At 45.2% G+C, this 20,830-nt stretch overlaps 1 protein-coding gene across 2 annotated transcripts in view; it reads left to right on the top strand.

Moving 5' to 3' along the window:
* Positions 1-20,830, top strand: part of Srgap1 (SLIT-ROBO Rho GTPase activating protein 1) — a 273,061-nt gene that overhangs the window by 161,696 nt on the left and 90,535 nt on the right. For both annotated transcript variants that reach the window (XM_075954130.1, XM_075954131.1), the window contains exons 5-6: positions 18,231-18,413; positions 19,061-19,189. In XM_075954130.1, the coding sequence (XP_075810245.1) occupies positions 18,231-18,413; positions 19,061-19,189 (312 nt within the window). The remainder of the gene's footprint in view (positions 1-18,230; positions 18,414-19,060; positions 19,190-20,830) is intronic.

The raw sequence follows: 20,830 nt of genomic DNA, 5'->3' as shown, positions 1-20,830 counted from the left end.
AATTCATTCCTTTGAGATGAACTACAAAAGAAAGGGCTGAGCCCCGGAGTAAAATCTGAACAGACGGAAAGAAGGAGAAATATCGAAATCTCCCACCTGGAAACCCTTGTTGGAATACCACATTCCCAGTGAAGGGACTTGGAAAGATTTTCCCAAAGCAGCCTGTTTAGAGATCATGGACAACAAACTCTTTCCGATGTGTCTGTCCCTTGCTTTGTTACTTGAGTGGAAACAGAAAGGTGTTGGTATGATACGGTTTTTTGTCAACACGCCAGAGTTGACTTTCAGGGGAAGTGAGCAAACCTATCTATAAAGTTCACTTCTCACGGATCCCTGATGCCTGTCTGGGAACAGCTCCACAGTCGAGCTAATGATGCTCAGTCCCTGCTTCATTCCTGCCCAGATTTTTCGTGTATTAATATGATTTTAAAATGGCTTTTGATTGGTGCTTATCAACCACAGACACACAGACACAGCTGTGGCAGTCTACGCGAGCAATGCGAACTTGCTTTCCCCAAAACTATTTGGCTTGGAGGTGAAAAAGAAAGCGCATGTTTTCCTAAAAAAAAAAAAAAAAAATCAAACACTAAAAAAAATGTTTCATAATTAGAATGTTCGCCAACAACAAAGTATTTTACCCAAACTGTTAAATTCTGAAACATAGAATTATGGCTTTTAAATTATTAGAATCTATCAGTGACAGACATCTTAATTAGATTATTTTTATTGGGTACCTAAGCTGTTGAGCTCTGCTTGCCATTGTTCTTCAAACCTATATATGTATATACATAATATATTATGTATATTAATATATTTAGTGCTAATCAGCACATAGAACTATAGTTGAACTTTTCTGTGGGCCACCAGCTCACAGATAACAGCATAGGGGTTTCTGATTAATTATGAAAGCTTGGACTTAGCTTTATCTCAACTAGCTCTTGTAACTGAAATTAACTTGCGTCTGTTAATCTATGTTCTGCCACATGGTCCAGATACCTCTCCTCTGTTCTGTCTGTCCGACTTGGTTCACGTCTCGCAGGTGTCTCTGCCTCTCTTCTTCCCAGAGTCCTCTCTCTCCTCGGAAGTCCCACCTAGTCCCTCCTGCCTAGCTATTGGCCATTCAGCCCTTTATTTGACCAATCACAGTGACACATCTTGACACAGTGTAGATAAACATTCTGAAACACAGAATAAACCCTTTTCCTCGATTGTTTATCTGAAAAATGGACAAGAAAGGATTCTCAGTAGAAAGAACACAACTCGCCGGACAGTGGTGGCGCGCGCCTTTAATCCCAGCACTTGGGAGGCAGAGGCAGGCGGATCTCTGTAAGAGTGAGGCCAACCTAGTCTACAAGAGCTAATTCTAGGACAGGATCCAAAGCTACACAGAAAAATCCTGTCTCAAAAAAATCAAAAAAAAAAGAAAGAAAGAAAGAAAGAAAGAAAGAAAGAAAGAAAGAAAGAAAGAAAGAAAGAAAGAAAAGGCCAGGCAAATCAAGATCTAAGTCAGTTGCATCTGGTGAGCCATTTCAGCCTACCTAAGTGCACCTGGTTTCTGACCCATGTGACATTCTGGATTTAATATGCCTTGGGTTAATAGAACTTGAGTACTAAATTGATCTCTAGCAATGACCGACTAAATCTGCTCATTTGGGGAGTGATTCACCAAACCCAGGTGATAGCTCACTCAAGCCCCAGAACTAATTCACGGCCAGGCTGGAAATGAAACCGGGGCTTGAATTCCCACTAGCGCATAGCTTCCTGTGAGGTGTGGGCCAGCTCAGAGGCTTGCAGAGTGGCAACTGTACACAGCACCATTGTAATAGCAGGTAGCCTTCCTCCTGGCTCTGGTCAGAACCATTTACATAATTAGTTCTTTAAACTCTTGTGGCAGGCAGCCAAGGCAGAGAGACAGAAGTGCTTTGCCCACGATGACAGGAAGTCTCAGAGCAGACTGACTGCCCATTTAGCCCACACGCTGTACCTTTTCATTAGCGATGATATGGCCAAGCAGACCATCACAATTGGCCACCACATCCATGTGGAGGCAACCAACCATGGACCAAAAACGGTCCAGAACCTGGCATCTCTACTGGACATTTATGGACCTTGTGTTCTTGTCACGGTTCTCTGAGTCACAGTGTAGTAACTATGTACCCAACATTTGCTTTGCACTGGTTAGTGGAAAGGATCTAGAGATGACTTAAAATACATGGGAGGGGATCCAAAGATTCGGTGCCAGTGCTATGCCCTTTAAAGGAAAGGACTTGGGCATCCAGATTTTGTGAGGCATTGTGGAACCTGTCCTCTGGAGATGCTGAAGGACTCCTGTAGCACAGTTTCTAATTGGTCTTAATAAAGACCCAGAGTCAGATATTAGGGGTGAAAGCTGAAAGATCAGAGAAGCAGAGCAGCCAGTCACTAGTTCTTACCCTTACGAAATCCTCAGAAGCAAGGGGCCAAGATCCTGTCTAACAATCCCCAGACTGAATGCCTTGAGCTCCTATCTCCTCCCACCTTATATTTCTCTCTCTACCCAGCCATATCCCTTCCTATCTCTACCTCCCTATTGCTGGGATTAAATGTGTGTGGCTCCCAAGGACTGGCATTAAAGCTGTGAGCCACTACCGCCTGGCTCTGTTTCTCTTTTAGACTGGATCAATCTTGTATACAAGGCTCAGGGTGGCCTTGAACTCACAGAGAATGCCTGCCTCTGCCTCCCCTGTTATGGAATTAAAGGTGTGCACCACCATTGCCTGGCCTCTATGGCTAACTAGTTGACTTCACCTCACACTCTGATCTTCAGACAGTCTTTATTTGTGAGATCACAAACAACATTTCGCCACAGACTACCATTTTACACCGAAAGATGGGCGATGTCCACAGAGCTCGGTGATACAAAGAGAGGCCTGCAGTGAGGACTAAGAAGAGCCACAGTCATTCATTAATGGGGGAGATAAGATACAGTAGCCGTTGAAGGGAGCAGCAGGGTCAAAGCGCAGAGTTGGGAAAAGCCAAGTTCCATGCGTGGGATCCGCCCCCCCAGTCACATCTGGGAAGGTCAGTGGCTGGACGCTTTCAAGACAGTTACTAAAAGGAGATTGTACAACAAACAATAGGTGAGGTCTGGGAAAATGGCTCAGTGGGGAAAGTGGTTGCCACACAAGCATGAAGGCCTGAATGTGGTCTCCCAGCACCCACACGAGACACGGAACCCTCTGCCTGTAATTCCAGCTCTGAGCAGAGGAGTCAGGAGGCCTAGAGCTTGCTGAGCCACCAACCTCGTAAATATTCCTGCTGGGGATTCAGTAAGAGAGCCTGGGAGGGTGGGGGGGAGAGAAAGGGAAAGGGAAAAGGAAAAGGAAAAGGAAAGGGTACAGAGAGATTAGGAAGACAACTGGCCCCTGGCCCCCACACACATGTGCTTGCACACACATGTGCACATCCACATGAGCACACACACATACAGAATTTTAAAACAAAGAATGGTTAAGTTCCAATCAAAAGCAGGATGAAAACTCAAAAGGTTTTCCTGCTCAGACTAACAAAGGGCTGTGCGTTCTTCTTTCCTTTAGTCTTCTACACCAGCCTAGCATTCAGTTTGAGATTTGGGGAAGAGGTGTCAAATTTCAGACTATTGTTCATTAAAAGAAAAGGATTCCCTTGTGGCATTTCCATGTTAGTTAAAGTCGCAGTGCTGGGGTGACTTCCAGATCCCCAAGTGTTTTGTGTGCTCAGTCAAGCATCTCGTCTCTAACCCGTCCTCACTCAGATGCCTGGCACACCCACGCAGCAGTGGAGACCTGAGAGAGCTGTATAAGTGGCAGGCGACGCTGAGATTCTGTGTATTTGGTGGCCTTCCCTTCAACATCTCCAGCCGCACAAAACGCGTTGCTCATTTGTTTCCCTCCTGCCCCCACTGTGGGGGGGGGGGGGCTGGTAGAGGTATCTTCCCTCTACAAACAGTAGGTTGAGCTTGTATTCTAGTGCCTCTGAGAGCCTCAGATGAAAGCCCTTGTCGATGCAGGAACTTTCTGAATGGCTCTCCCTGTTTATCACTGACTTGTGAGGCAAGGGTTAAGTCTCTCTGTAGGCCAGTTTCTTTGATCCATAAAACAAAACAACACAACAACAGAAAGATCTCTTTGCTCCCCAGCCTCCCCCAGGTGTGTAGGAATATATCAGTGAGCATTGCCAGGGTTAGGGCTCTGTGGAACTGTAATATAGGTACTGTGACTGAGTTTGTTCAGCCTGCTCAGGAACGACAGAAATTCATTTCTCACAGCTTGGGGGCTGAGGACAGTACAAGATCATGACAGACACAGGCTTCACTGTCTGGCTAGTGCCTCATGGCCTTTTCTAGCTTAGAGCTCCTCTGTTTCCTCACGTGGTGGGCAGGGCCAGTCTAAGACCTCTTTAGTAGGCAGCGATCCATTTATGACAGCCCCGCCCCCATGACTTAATCGCTCCAGTTTGTCCACCTAATCCCATGACTCGTGGGAGTAGGGTTCTAAAATCTGAGTGAGTTTCCGGGAGTCAACAGTCATGCCCCAGCAGAAAGGAAAGAAAGGTGAAATGTTTTATTAATCACAATAACAATTTATTAAGCATCCACTATGCTGGCTACAATTTTGAGGGCTTTGGGCTGTATTTATTTGTTTTGTAACCACAACAGCCTTCTCTTTATCTTATTCCTGGGATAGAGGTGCCAAAGCTAAGAGGCAAGACTAAGCTTTGGACTTGACAGCCCGTTTCCTGAGCTTGATTACCTAAGTCACTCAGAAATAAAACGCACCATCTTTAAGACAGTATGCTTGTTTTTACAGAGGGTATCTGTCTTAGGGTTTCAGTTGCTACGATGAAGCACCAGGCCCAAAAGGCAAGTTGGAGAGGAAAGGGTTTAGTAGGCTTACACTTCAGCATTGCTGTTCATCATCAAAGAAAGGCAGGACAGGAACTCAGACAAGGCAGGATCCCAGAGGCAGGAGCTGACGCAGAGGCGGTAGAGGGAAGCTGCTTACTGGCTTGTTTCCCCTGGCCTGCTCAGCTCACCTTATAGAACCCAGAACCACCAACCCAGGACCGGCACCACCCTCCATGGGCTGGACCCTCCCCCACTGATTGCTAATTGAGAAAATGCCTACAGCTGGATCTCATGGAGACATTTCCTCAACTGAGGCTCCCTCCTCTCTGATGACTCTAGCTTGTGTCAAGTTGACGCACAAAAGCAACCAGTACAGTATCTTTACTGTAAGTCCATGCAAAGAGGCTGTGATTTGGAATATCTCTGGGCGTAGAGAATACAAGTATTTGCCATCCGTCCAAAACCCCAGAATCTGTGCCCGAAGTCAGTTAAATGGAAGGTATTTGAAGTGTTACTCCCTCAGTCAGCTCTAGAACTGTTACAGGGTTCTTTGTCACCTGCATGTCATGTGCACAGACTGGCTTGCAGGGGAGGACTCTCAGCAAACTTGGAAGTCCTGGGAGCAATGGTGGCTGCACGGTCCTGAAGGCGCTGAAGCAGGCTGGTGGGATATTCCTCTGTATGGTGTTAGGTGCTGGGCTTCATAGATGCCAACCTTCCAGAGACACCCGAAGACACCCAGCACCTTTCTCTAGTGATAAAGGACGGGTGGGAAGGACATTCCACAAAGAGGGGACGTGTGAGCGAAAGCACACTGCCCTGGAAGGGAACTCCGTGCCCTAACGGCATTGTAAGGATGTTGGCCAGTTTGTGATTTAAAAATGAATGTTGAATAAGCTGGACTTTTTAAGAAATCTAGCCCCACCCCTTTGCTCATCGATGGTGAAATATACATAAGAAGCAAGATAGGAGAATAATCTTGGAGAGTTTACTAGGTAAAAGTTTATTGGCATTTCATATGAGAAGTCTCTGATAGTTCTGAAGTAAGTACCTCTTTTAGCATTATACTCGCTAAATTATTTTATTGTACTTATGAAAAATTACCTTATATGCTAAAAACCCAGCAGAAGCAAGAATAATAAATACATCACATATTGTTGTATATGTGCTACATAACATATGTCACACGATGAAGTAATATATTAATGAAGTCATTGGACAAGGATTCTCTGGTGATAGAGGGGCGGGAGCAGTCTTTGCTGAGTACGCTTGCTCACCAGGGGTCCCTTCATGGCCAGTAACGCTTGGCCATGCCTCCAAGCTTTAAATTAGAAATTGCCTCTAAAAGCTGTTGAAAAAAGCTCAGATTAAGATTAATTTGTACAGTTTTCCCTCATTACAAATAGAAACATTTGCTTTTTAATGAGGCATAAAATAATTTATCCTTCATAAGCCAAATTACCCATTTTCCACTAAACAGTTTTATTAAAGTAGCAAGGTCTTATAAACCAATTGTAATTAATATTAACACTTTGAAATTATTGTTCAGTTTAGCATTTCGAACATGACAAACGCCGCCCTTGAACTCAAACGTAGAAGTCGAAACAGAAGCCCATTGCGTCTGTATATCAGCCCCACGCTGCCAAAGAATTCTGGGCTTTCCTCCCTAATGAGTCCTTGATGATTGATCAATAATCAGTTTGGGAGCTAATTAAAGTCACTAGGATGATAGATATCCCCGAGTAAGGTTCATCAATACAGCAATGAGCAAGACAGCCTGCAGGGAGGAGGCATTGTTCATTTCTGGGTGTGTTCTGTGAGACGAAGCAGATGGGATGAGTTACCAGAGCCCTCAGAGGGTTCCAGAGAAACCCCGTACCCCCAACACAGTGTGGTGGTCTGCTTCCCAGCTCCAGTCAGCAGAGATGGGGCAATAATTAGTATATTGTTACCCCAACTTTTCTTTGGGACTAAAATTTATCCATCATCTACCCTGATGATAAAAAACAATAACTTGCCTTTAGCTACTGGGAAGTATATTGTTTATTGTCCTGGCTGGGCTGAGAACATCCCTGTAGGCTCAGATGTATGAACACTTGGTCCCAGTCGGTGCTTTGTTCAGGGAGGTTTAGGGGTGCAGCCTTGTTGGAGGAAGTATGTCCCTGGAGATGGGCTTGAACGGTTTGAAGACAACACACCACCTCAGTTCCCTCTGCCTGCTTCTTGCTTGGGAGCAAGATGCGACCTGTCAGCATCTCCTCCTGCCACCATGCTGCCTGCTGGCTGCCACACTTGCCCTGCGTGATGAACTCTATCCCCCGGAACCCTAGCCCAAATAAACACTTCCATGAGCGTCCCTGGTCATGGTGCTTTATCACCTCCGTACAGTGTGTAGTTGTCACTGTTTGGAGTTTTGGACTCAAATCCAGCCGCAGTTAGCGTTAGAAAGACCTAACAGATTGTGTGGACCGCCCAGGCCTTCAGAAGGGGAAGCTATGAGCCAGCACAGCCCTACAAAGCTGTGCCCAGGGCACAAACTGCACACAAGAAGCAGAGAGCACGCCCACCCTGGAGTGTCTGAGACTCCTGAAGCCCCTTCAGGAGCACGGTTACCAGGCATGGGGAAGAAAGCATCCAGTCTCTAGCAGGGGGGAATAAATACAAGCCTGACCGTGATTTTCATACTCTGGGAATCTCTGACTTACAGTGACTTCACTTATAATTTTTTATAATTTATTTAATTTTATGTGGATTGGTGTGAGGGTGTCAGATTCCCTGGAACTTGAGTTACAGACAGTTGTGAGCTGCCATGTGGGTGCTGGGAATTGAACCTGGGTCCTCAGGAAGAACAGCCAGTGCTCTTAACGGCTGAGTCATCCCTCCAGCCTCTCACTTGCAGTTTTTTTTAACTGTAGGATTGTAGGAGTGGTTGCTGGAACCAGCAATATGGGAAGGAGTAGTAACCCAAACAAAGTCAGCCAGTCTATCTGGAGGAAAAGTGTTTGGGCCAGCTTTATTTATCAAGTTTACACAGCCTAGTGCGGTCTGAGGGGAAGTCTCCAGGGACTTGCTAGATGACATAGACCTATGGGAGCCTGCGTGGATTGTCCTGAGTACTGGCTGATGCAGGAGGGCCCAGCCTACTGTGGGCAGTAGCATTCCTAGACGGACGGTCCTGGGCTGTGTAAGAAACCTAAGTTAGCGTAAACATGTAATCAAGCCTGCCAGTGAACCAGCAAAGCCATGTTCCCCATGATTTCTGCTTCAGGTTCCTATTTTATATTCCTGCCTTGACTGCCCCTCAGTGATGGACCGTGACCTGGAAGTAGAAGATTAATAAAACCTTTCTTCCCCTAAAATGTGATAGTTTGGTCTGATGAGCCCCCTAACTTTGGTCTGGTAGGGAGACCTCGTGTGGTCCTCTCTCATAGATGAGGCCCCCGCCAGAGTCACAAAGGCTAAAGTTAGGAGCAGTTTTGTAGCCTCGCCCGTACCAAGCCCACAACTGCTGTTCCATAGGTCGGTGCTTTCCATTAAAAATGCTGCCTGTGTAATTACTCCCGAAATGAAGTCCTTAATGGTACACTGAGCCGAACGAAATTATTTCATAATTTTTATAATCCTGATAACTCCTTTTGCACACGGGCTCTCTGTCTTTACCTATACTCTGTTTCTTCTCTGCATCTCCATCACCCTGTCCTTTGCTAGGTTGGCCAGCAGGGTCTAGAGTACCAGACAGTGTCTTTCGTTCAAAGCATTTGTGTGAATTCTAAGTACAGTCTGATGATAAATTCAGACTGCCCTGCTGAGACCGAGCCAGTGGAACCAGGGCGTACGGCACGTTTTCTCTGAGAAGCCAGCGTCGCAGACAATCTTTCATCCTATTGCTTGTTCAACATGATTGTTCCTTTTTGTCCGTTCATTAGCTCAAAAGAGTAAAACTGCTAACATTTCTTAGCATGCACTTAGTGAAGCCACTTCTCACCCCGCTCCTTTTGCCCCTTTGAAATGGTCGCCCCTCCCCCGCCCCAATTGCGGAGAAGTCATCACATAGTATTAAAATGAGTCATCTTATGACGCTTTCCTCAAATATCAGCAGCTGGCATCTATCGTGCGGGTGTTCCCTCGGCTTTCTTCCTTGCCGTTTGTTAGTAACGCCCGGAACCCTCCCACAGCCCCGTCCAGGCAACAACATTGCAATTTTATTTAACAGTGAAGAAATTGGGGCACCGGTTAGATTATATAGGGACAGGAAGAAAACCTTTCAGCCCTCCCCTCCCGGAAGTTTAATAATCCCAATTTATAAAGCAAATGTACAGTAAGCAAATTATCAGAAAATGAAATTGAAGCATGTAAACTTATTAACACACAGGTACAATACAGCCACACAGAAGGTTCAAGTTTGAAATTTCAGCGACGTCTTAGGGGAGAGGGAACAGAGGTCTGTGTGCAGTTTTGGATTGGAGTAGGTAGTTTCTGGAGGAGATGAATGAGCCCGCAGAAGAGATAACAGCCCGGGACAAAGTTCACCTGCGCGCTGGTGTAATGTTTGACTTTCAGGCCCTTCTTCGGCGTTATGAATTTTATCTTGTTGGTTCATGAAATAACAAGAAGATAAAAGGCAAGTGTGTTCCCTTTTGGTGGGTCCAATCTTGAGACAGAAGACTCCCCCGGAAAGGCTGCCCCTGAAGTTGTTTTTCTAGGTAGCTGTACTCTGTTGGAAATCTAAGTGGCGTTATTTGGTGTGCCATTTATTCTGAGCAATGGTTCTGTCCAAGATCACACAGCACATAAGTATGGGAGCAGATTTGAACTCAGGTAGTTTATCTTATGATTCTGCACTCATAGCCGAGTGACTTCTACAAAATTTACTCAGAAAATGCTGTTTTGCAAATTGATTTTGTTAATCTCGAAAGAGGCACACAGGCCCAGGGAAGGAAGATGGGTTTATGAAAGCTCACCATTTCAGTCCTACTGACCAACTGTTTGTGACTTAGCGCCTTGGTGCCCCAAAATGGCAATGGGAAATACAGTCTAGAATAGTGGCTCTCAACCTTCCTAATGCTGGGACCTTTTAACATAGTTCCTTATGTTGTGGTGACCCCCAACTGTAGTTATTTTTGTTACTACTTCATAACTATAATTTTGCTACTGCTATGAATTGTAATATAAATATCTGTGTTTTCTGATGGTCTTAGCCGACCCCCGTGTAAAGGTCATTCTCCCCTCCCCTCCATTGAGAACCGCTGGTATAGGGGGATTTGAATGGGACGTAGGCTGGAATGAGAGGGCTATGTTGTAGATACGGACTGACTATGAGTATTCATGTTGAGAGCTGGCTTCTCCTCATTTTATATTCTTAATATAAACGAAACATTTGCCACTCACTTTTCTCTCTGTGTTTCTAGAGTTAAATATAAACTAATTAAAAAGACCCCTGAGAATCCTTCATCACCCAACTCCGTTCAGCCGGCCCTAACATCCACACGGCCCACTCACACCTGTACATGTGACAGACCCCTATTTGCTTTACAGTGTGGGTCGGCTTGCCGGTCCCTGCCCCACTGGGTCCTGTCTGGCCTCAAACCCAACACAGCCCTGGAAAGTAGCTGCTCAAAAGCTGTTAGGTAGGTGACTACAAGTGTGGAGGACCAGGGTTGGGAACGGGGATTAGAAAAAGAGTAGACAAAGACGCAGGTGAAAATAATAAAACAGAAAACATTGGATAGTATCGGGAAGGAGTTCCAGGGGATACTGAAATTCGCCCCATTTAATTTTCTATACACTTTTATACCCCAAAACAACAGGGAAGAAGACAAAAGGCTCCTTTAACATGACACAAAGGACAAACTAAGAGTTACTTGCTTCAATATGTTGAGTCATCGAGCCATTAACTCAGGAGAGAGAAACATTCTGTTGTTTAGGCAGTGAATCCAGCCTAGACCAAGTATCCTGAAGGCAGCCACTCCCACGGTCAAACCTCCTATTTCAAAAGAAGGAGCAGAAGTATGCTTGACTATCCCGACCATTGGTCAGGGTGGAGTGGATCTACCTGTATGGACCATCTTAATGTCAAAGAGACCAAGTAACCACACCCTAGGTCAACAATTTTGAACAGGCTAAAACTCTGACCTTCAGACGAGGTGGAAATAAGCTCACATTTTTGAGCCTCCACATACAAGCCAATGTATTCTGACCCCCTCCCCAACCAAAAAAAAAAAACTAGTCTAATGTCCTCTTAATTTTATAGCTAACTTATCATATGTTGAACAGGGAGCTAACTGTGGGGTTTACAATCTTGAGGGGCTGGAAGCTTCTATGAATTCGCATGTTTTGTGAACATATAGCTGTCTATACAGTCAACTCCTAGAGCTTCCTCACTGGTGTGTGTGTGTATGTATGAGTTTTGAAGAGGTTTTTGCTGGCCTGCCTGTCAGCATGAAACAATAAGAAACACCTCTGCTGATCTATTTTTGCTCCACCTCCAATTTCTCAGCTGCCTCTAAGATACGGTGGCCTGTGCTCTCTGCTTCAAGGCTGGACCATGGGCCAAAGCCTGCACTTTTCTCTCCATCAGGGATTCTCAGCCTTCCTTGTGCAGTAACCCTTTACACAGCCCCTCGTGTTGTGGTGACCCCCAATCATAAATGATAACATTGCTGCTTTAAAACCATAATTTTGCTACTGTTATGAACTGTAATGTAAATATCTGATATACAGGATATCTGATGTATGCCCCCCCCCCAAGGAGTCATGACTCACAGGTTGGGAACCTCTGCCTTACATCTTGCCTTAGAAACTGTAAGGAAGGAGGGCTACCCACACTGCCCTGTGCTTTGTACATTCTACCACTAATGGCAGGATGAACATTAGGCTAGGATAGAATAGACTAGGCTGGGATAGACGAGGCTGGGATGGGATGGCCCTATTTACCAAAGAGCAAGAAGGCTAGCGATGTCAGGAGGAAAGATGCCACAGTAGCCCGAGTGCTCCTTTAAAAGGAACTGCTGTCGTCCTGGTTTCCAATAGGTCTTTGGCATACACAGCATGGCTGAGTGGAGGCCAAACTCAGAAGGATAGGCTGAAGTTCTCAAAACCCCTGGAGGGACCAGGCTCCCCGTGCTGCAGTTTCTGGTATGACTGGGGTGTCTCAGCGGCCTGTCCTTCCCTTGAATCCTAACGCTTCCTGGGGGGCAACAATGATGGACTTCCAGGCTGCCTTCCCAGCCTGCTGGTCCCGATAGGATGATAACCTGCAGAAACTCAGTTATAATTGGAACCGTGTATGTGTGTCTGCGTGTGCATATGTGTGTGTGTGTGAGAGAGAGAGAGAGAGAATGTGTGTACACAAGTGTTGTGTGTATGTGAATGTGTGTGTGAATGTGTGCATGAGTATGTGCATACATGTATGTTAACATATGAGTGTGTGTACAAATGTGTGTGAATGTGTGCATGAGTGTGTGAATGTGTATGTTACATGTGAGGGTGTATGCGAATGTATATTGTGTGTGTACGTGCGTGCGTGCGTGTGTGTGTGTGTGTGTGTGTGTGTGTGTGTGTACATGCGCTTTTATAAAAAGACTTCTCCCTTAAGTGGTTGACATGGAATGCTGAAGTGTTTCTCAGAACTTGTAGGGGCCGATGGCTGAAGGCGAAGGCGGAAGTCACAACAATCTCACACCAGTTTGGAATTATGATTAATAGAATGGTTATTTATTTAAAGGGGAAAAAATTTACAGATCATCATCCCAGACAACAGCCATCTGCGCAATCAGGAAGGGAGTCTAGTCGCCGGAAGCGGAGCAGGAAGTAAGAGAGAGAGAGGAGAGGGAAGTGGCCGCTTTTTTAAAGGGAGAGAGACCACGCCCCAATGGGCTGGTATCTCAGCGGCTATTGGCTGAAGGAGTGGGAGGAGCTCCCGCAACAGATGGCTAATAAGGCAGCAGGCTGTGGAGTTAGGCAATCCTGTCAGGAACGTTCTTGACACCACCTTCTTCCCCTGTTAAGCCAGTGCGCATTTTATTCAGAGGGGCCCAAAATTCCCATGCTAACTGTGGGGTTTGAATAAGAAATGTTCCTCATCGGTACAGGTGTTCAATCACTTGGTCCCCAGCTGGTGGCTTTCTTTGGAGAGGCCATGCAGAGATGCTCCCTTGCCGGAGGAAGTACAGCACTGGCAGTCAGCTTCGCGAGTTTGGAGCTTCGGACCACATGCACGAGCTGCCTGCCTCCCCCTTCTCCACCACCAATCCCCCACCACACACACACACAACATACCCTGCTCTGGTCTGTGCTTGAGGTTTAAGTCGTGATCCGGCCACCACGCATGCTTGGCTAGCTGGTGTGTCTCTCCCCACTGCCATAGACTCTTATCTCTCTGGAGCCCTAAATAAAATTAAACTCTTTTCCCACAATGCACTTTCGATCGCGGTGATTTGCCGCAGCAACAGAAGAGGAACTAGCTCTGTATCTCACAGATGGTTTTGAGCTATTCTTCTTAACCCTCATCTATTCTCAGATGTTTAATAGTGTGCTCATTTGGATGCCAGGGACGAAAAGGTGCCAGGCACACATTCGGGATTCAGTGAGTGTTTGTTAAATGTAAGAGCACGCCGAGACGCGAGCTCTCATCCTTCATTGCCTCTCATCAAGCGTCTCTTATCTACATTGTAGCTGAAGTAGAATTAGGGCTCTAAAGGCAGAGAGAACTCTCTTGTCGGTGTCCTGGCTGATTTTACAAGATAAACCGTGATACGGGGTGGCACATGGAACTCTGTAACTCATGACTGGCAGCGTGAGTGCCATTCATAAGTCAAGAGAGTTGAAAGAAAAAGGTTTTTCCACCCATAGAACAGGAAACAGGATTCAAGTTTACCTTAGGGGATAGGAGGAATATAGAAATACCTCTCCAAGAGTGACTAGAAGGATTAGCAAAGCACTTAGATTCCCTGGTGTCTAGCAGGCAGTGAGCATTTTATAGTGCTTAGTAGGCTACATACATATATGTGTATGTGCACCGATCAGACCTGATGGTGTAACCATAGATATACACATATATATTCCGTGAAGTTTAGTGATTCCACACACAATGTGGAATCCACAGTAACTCTGTAAGGTGAGCAGGAGGGCATTTAATCGTCTCCACCCTGAGCAATTGGTGATCCGTTCTCCCAATCCGCATCTCTAACATCTGCGCCAGAGTCCAAAGGTAGAAACTGTGGCTTTGGCCCACTGGTCTCCATCCAGTGTGCACATCGCTTTCCGATGCGCAATAACCTCTCTTACAGAATATTAAGGTATAGCACAGGTATTTTAGATTTTTATGGCTTAAAGTACAAGGCTGGTGTCAGTTAAATGTCATGGGCCTTTCAGTAAGAAAAAAAAAATCAACAGTATCTGTGCAAAGCTTATGATGTAATATTTCCCAGGCTCACAAAAATATACACAGTGTGGGCCTGGGGAGATGGCTCAGTCGCTAAGGTCTAAGGAAAAATCCCCAGGACCCACGTAAAAGCTCAGGTATGGTACCTGCACCTGTAACCTCGACACTGTGGGGGGGCGGAGACAGTAGGATCACTGGGGCTTGAGCCCCCGGTCCAGTTCTGGGTTCCCTGTGAGCCCCTGTCTCAAGGAAGTGAGGAGAGAAGAAGTAGAAGTTGCTGCTTGCCATCCTCTGGTCTCCACAAGTGCACAAACACCAGACACACACTCATACACAGAAATATAGTAACAAAAACCGGTTCTCACTCAGGAGCGCTTTCTGCTTGAACTGTATTTTTTCCTGCAGTTCGGGAATGATAACTTGAGGATACTGACTGGGAATTATGCATGAACTTTTAGTAGAAAAGAATTCAAGTTGGGAAATGTGTCCTGAGACTACATTTAAATAGCTAGATGCCCACAAGGTCATTTGGTATGCAAAGGCTATGTTTGCATTAGCCGAAGGAAAGGCTGATGTGTTTCTTGCAATACCTTCCAACTACACCTTAAAATATAAAAGTTCTTTTTTCTCTGAGAAATGGGATGGCTGTGTGGCGTTCTAACGACAAACACCTTTGCCTTCTGTCAGCTTACATTTTGAATCATGCAGTTCAGACTTGTGTTCATTATCTGCAATTAGAATTCTCAACAGGCTTTGAGAATTTTTTTTTTCCTCCCTGTCTTTTTTAAAAATTCATTCACCCTAACACTTACCACTTTCGAGGAGAGTGGAAATCCTGAGTCAAACCAGGAAACCAAACCAAGTTGATTATTGAACTAGGTAAAAGTAACCCCCGGCCATCATACTAAACCTCCGTTGTGGTGAGACACGCTCCCCACCCCCCACTCACGCTGTCTTACAATACTTCAGGCTCAAGTGTGCTCCTTTAAACACACAACGCTAGAAGCAGACTCAGTGTGCTTACCTGTGCACTAGGCTTAGTGTGTGCAAATTAAACGTGCTTCATCTAGCCCTCAGTAGGCAAGTAACCCAAGACTTCCGAAGACGGGTCTCTTTCTCCGTGGGGTATTAAAAAGAAATTTACAGACCCGCAGCGCCGTCTGGGTGGACGTTGTTGTTTCTAACTTTGTGTTAGCAGGGAAAGCAGAGAGCGAAGCAGCTCTGAGAGTGATGTACATGTGTGGAGTTATTCTTTCCCTGTCATTTTAAGATGTGACTGGGGCCGGAATGGTATGTGGGCTTGCTCCCGGCAGGGAATATAAACAGAGCCCAGCCTTGAATGGCAAGGTGTGTAGTAGATTCACTGACTCCGCTGTTTGCCCAGCTGCAGGCTTTACTCCTTTTCATCCCCCAGCTGCCCAGCTGCTTCCTGATGCTGTTTTCTTTGCTTTTAAACTAGAGTGGGCAACCAGACTTCCTCCAGGTCCAGTAATTACTATAAACAGACGACTTTCTGAGGGCACAGGGCTGCACAGACGTTGCCGCTGCTTGGTACTTACGCCTTCCTCTGGTTTCCTTGGTACTGACTTTGCATGCTTTAAAGAGATGAGCACAGCTGATGAAGGCAAGCCTCTCCAGCAGCCATCCTGAGAGTGCGCTGTTGGGCCCCAGTGAAGTGTTCCCTTCCTCCCTTTCCTGCTGGCCTAGAGAAACAGCAGTTTTGCATGGCTCTACTTAAATGAGTTCATTTATTCTAATGATACATCCAGGTTCCAATCTATTTTAAAGCTCATCTCTCCAAATGAGAAAAGGAAAGTTTATTGCTTTAAAACATTACTTGTACCTTAACTTCTTAACAACTACACCTTAGTTTCAAAATCGAATCTGGATAACTTGGTTATTTGAGGGTGAAATAAAATCTGCCTTCTGGCTTTCACTGGGGCATCATCACGCCTGACGTGGATGGTTTCTCGTAACTGTGCACAAAATACATCTAACCCTGAATGGAGCATTAAAATTATATGGGGAAGCTGTCATTCCAGGTAAAATTTCTTAAACCTTAGGTGATGACCACTAAGATTGGAGAGATGGCTCAGCAGTTGGCAGCACTGACCCAAGTTCAGTTTCAGCACCCATGAAAGGTAGCTTACACCTGTTCATAGCTCCAGTTCCAGGGAGATTCGATGCCTCTAGCCTCCTGGGGCAGCCGCAAAGACACGATACAAAACACATAATTTTTTAAAATGTAGCTGAAAGAGTAATACCTACCTTTATTATCCAGGAAGATACTTATTAAATATCTAGGCTAGTTATTTGTAATACTTTAAAAGATTATAAAATCAGTTTGGTTTATTTCTTTAATTAAAGAGTATAAACTTAGCAATGCATTTCAAAGTCACCCAAAAATATGTGCCTTTTTTTCTAACACTACAGTTTTACCTTGAAAAAATTGTCCTAGGTGACAGTGTGTTCATGAACAACATCTTTGTAGCAATAACATACCCAAAGTTTTTAATAATTGTAGATTCAGTATGTGAGTTTGTCATATCCATAGGAAAGATGTCTATAAAAATTGTTTCACTTATTCCTAAATTTTACTAACATACTAGTAGTATGTGTTGTTCCTAGTAAAAGAAGAGTGTGCACACGAAGGGGTTTAGGACAACCCAATCCTAGCACAACCGTTAGTCAAGTGTGGTGCAGGTGCTTGGAAACTCTGTACAGCCGTAAACATACAATTTAAAAGAACATTTGGTGATTCACATGGAGGTGGTTCACTCAGCAAAGACCCAGAACCCATGCAAAATTTAACAGGCTGTCCGTGGAAGGGGGTGACTGGAATCCCAACGCCATGAAGGTTGGTGACAGGAGGAGCCCTAAAACTCATTGGCCAGTCAGACTGGCCAAATCACGGAATTTCAGGTTTGGTAAGAGCCCATGTCTCAGAAGAATAAGGGCAGGAAGCACGTGAGGGAAAAACACCTGACCCTGGCCTACACACACACACACATGCATTCACACACACACACGCACACACACACATGCACGCACACACACACACACACACATGCATGCACACACACACACATACACATGCATGCACACACACACACGCACACACACATGCATTCACACACACGCGCGCACACACACACATGCATGCATGCACACACACATACACATGCATGCACGCACACACACACACACACACACACATGCATGCACACACACACACACACACGCACGCCTGCACACATGCCCACACCCATTCTAACAAATACTACACCACAATGTATTTATTTTAAAACACCTTAAAATTATATTATTGGTTGATCCTAAATTTTAACTGAAGAAATAATACGTGGTATTTTAAAATGAAGGGTATGTGTATGTATGTTTGTGGGAAAAAGCCTTGACTATATGCCAGATCTTTACAGTGTTGTTATTGTTTTCTGTTTGTTTGGTAATCTCCTTTCTGTATTGTTTATTTTTCTACACTGAATATAAAGTATTTCTTTATGATCAGAAAATCCATTTTTATTCTGAACCTTGTATTAATATTTATGTTGGTATTTTGACAAATACATTTTGTTCAGGATAAGTCCTCTAAGTAAGGACTGTACTAATGCGGAGCTCCAGTTAGGCTAAAACTTGCCCATGAATAGATGGCTTGGGCCACCAGTCCATAGCAAGAGGAGATTGGGGAGCACGCAGGAGATTGGGGAGCACCTAAGAGAATTTGCACATATTGAAAATAATTTTTCATCAGAGCCTGTCCCCTGAGCGCCTCCTCCCATCGGGTGAATTTGCATATTTCTTTGGTTTATACAGAATCAGGAGCCAAAATGTGCCTGTCTTACTACATCTGACTTTCCCCTCTCCTGTTGGAAGGTGGTATTTTTAACATGCACAGCTCATAGCAGACCCGTTCTCTGAGAACGCTGCAGACAGACATCTCCTAACAGTCTGGGTCACTCTTCCCAGGTGATGAAGACATACCACATGTACCACGCCGAGAGCATCAGTGCTGAGAGCAAGCTGAAGGAAGCCGAGAAGCAAGAGGAGAAGCAGATCGGGAGGTCCGGAGACCCCGTCTTCCACCTCAGACTAGAAGAACGGCACCAGAGGCGCAGCTCCGTGAAGAAAATTGAAAAGATGAAGGAAAAGGTAGGTTTAAAACTCCTTCGCAGAGCCCTGACTCCTCATATGGGGAGACAAGACAGTCGTAAAAACCCTGATCTGCCAGCAATAGACACACATGGTGAATTACTATTTAAAGACATGCATTTCCTCCCATGGGAGTGATGACTGTTTAAGACATATAAAACTATGTCATAACAGCTGGACATCATTTCATGGTGAACGCCAAGTGATCAGGACAAATCTGGAGAACTGAATATTGACAGAGATGGTTCAGTGCAAGTGGGCCCGGAGCCCAAATCCATTGTCGTTCTTCCCAGAGCCAGGGAGCTTCAGTTTGTTATTGAAATCACATTCGAAATGTACTTTCCACAAAGGACCTGGGGATCTTTTTTTTTTTTTTTTTTTGGTTTTTCGAGACAGGGTTTCTCCGTGGTTTTGGAGCCTGTCCTGGAACTAGCTCTTGTAGACCAGGCTGGTCTCGAACTCACAGAGATCCGACTGCCTCTGCCTCCCGAGTGCTGGGATTAAAGGCGTGCGCCACCACCGCCCTGCTGGGGATCATTTTTATATGTGGAATAAATTGCTTAGATTCGTGAAAACCCGCATGTATTTCTCTCTTATGAAAATGACTTCGCTTTCATTCCTGATGCCTGTGTCTTCTTTATTACCAGAGACAAGCAAAATATTCAGAAAACAAGCTGAAATCGATTAAAGCAAGGAACGAGTATCTCCTGACACTCGAAGCAACCAATGCCTCGGTGTTCAAGTATTACATTCACGATCTTTCAGACTTAATCGATGTAAGTACTTGACGCTTTATACACAGAAAGTATCATTCATTAATGAGAAAATGCCATTATTTACTAGAATAATGCGGTTTATGAAGTGCTCAGAAAAAAGTGATTCCGACTTAGCCACGCAAGATACTTTGACAGGATCAGTTGTAAGATGCATATCACAAAGCATAATTGCAAACTAAGTCTGATAAAAGCAAATTGTTATCCTGGTGGACTCAACCAGAAAGGATAGAATACAGTTTTCAAACTATGCCATAACACCGCTCTGTGTGCATCAACTCAAACTAACTCACTGGGACAGGGGTTATTGCTCATGGAGGGACCATTACCCTCGGGTGTACAGAGCCCTGAGTTTGGTCTCCAGCACTGCAGAAAACAAAACAAACCCAAAAAAGCTCCAAGAAGCCACAACCCACATGTAGTCTTTACTATCTGAAATCCAGTGTATATTCATTTGACTTTTACGTACATGATTGTTATAGCCTGCAAATGTATGCGCAGCACGGGCATTCCTTGTGCCCTCAAAGGCTAAGCTGGTTTTGACAAGGGACAAACTTTCCACGTACGGCAAAGAATTTCTTTCTTGCCTACAAGTAGCAAGCCCGCACCGAGCACTTCTTCGCTGAGTTGGTTTTGGGTTTTTGGTTTGCCAGTGCTAGGGAACAAACCCAAGGCCTCACACCTGGCTGCAGCCCAGACCCTTGATATGATAGACAAATAAATATAAGTATAGGCAGGTACATACCTATTTGTAAACACATGCTAAGGTTTCCAGGGCCTTGTACATGTTACACGCTCATGAGCGAAGTGCTGAGTGCTGCAGTCAGTTGTGCTAAGGGCTTAGTGTACAGCGATAGTGCTGACTGGGGCTAAAGAGCCGTATGGAACCTCCCTCAAACATTATCCTGGACCCTGGAGTTTCATTGGTGAACAACACAAAGTCTTTATCATTGTGCTCTTTACATATGCGTTGAGAGACAAACTCTAAATTGGTGTGTGTGTGTGTGTGTGTGTGTGTGTGTGTGTATTTAAAGTGAGTACTGATGGTATTTTAAAGCTAGCCAGGTATAGAGGCACACACCTTTAGTCCCAGTCCTAGGGAGGCAGAGGTAGGAGGGTCTCTGTGAATTTGAGACAAGCTTAGGCTACATAGCGAGTTCCTGGCCAGGCAGGGTGACATAGTAAGACCCTGTCTCAAATCAACCAAGCAAAAAGAAATGTAAGATATTGCTGTGAGTGTTCTTTTCTGCTGGGAAAGGCCTGATACTTGAACCAAGATGTAAGCTGGGAGCTGCACAGCAGCCAATTCCAGGACGGAATCCCCCACAGCCGCACTGGCTAGGTGAAAGCTACAGAGGCAGAAGTCTGTTCTGAAGACACAAGATGCTCATGGGATATGAAAGTGGATGGTCTGGTTGGAGCGGAGTGAGTGAAAATGAAGTGTTTGGAGTGAGGGCCGCATGGACTGACCACAGCCATTGAGGCAGTGAAGGGTCTGGACTCTGTGCTCAGAGTGGTAAGGAGCCAGCCAAGGGTTTGAAGAGAGAAATGACTTCACCTGGTGTATATTTTGAAGACTCTGGAAACTTCATGGAAGGGTTTGGCTGTCTGGTCATCAGGGAATGGTACTATTTGAAAGGATTA

The sequence above is a fragment of the Microtus pennsylvanicus genome, chromosome 20 (genome assembly GCF_037038515.1).
Source record: "Microtus pennsylvanicus isolate mMicPen1 chromosome 20, mMicPen1.hap1, whole genome shotgun sequence".
Classification (NCBI taxonomy): domain Eukaryota; kingdom Metazoa; phylum Chordata; class Mammalia; order Rodentia; family Cricetidae; genus Microtus; species Microtus pennsylvanicus.
The sequence above is the reverse complement of the archived record's forward strand: the minus strand, read 5'-3'. Positions and strand labels throughout refer to the sequence as shown.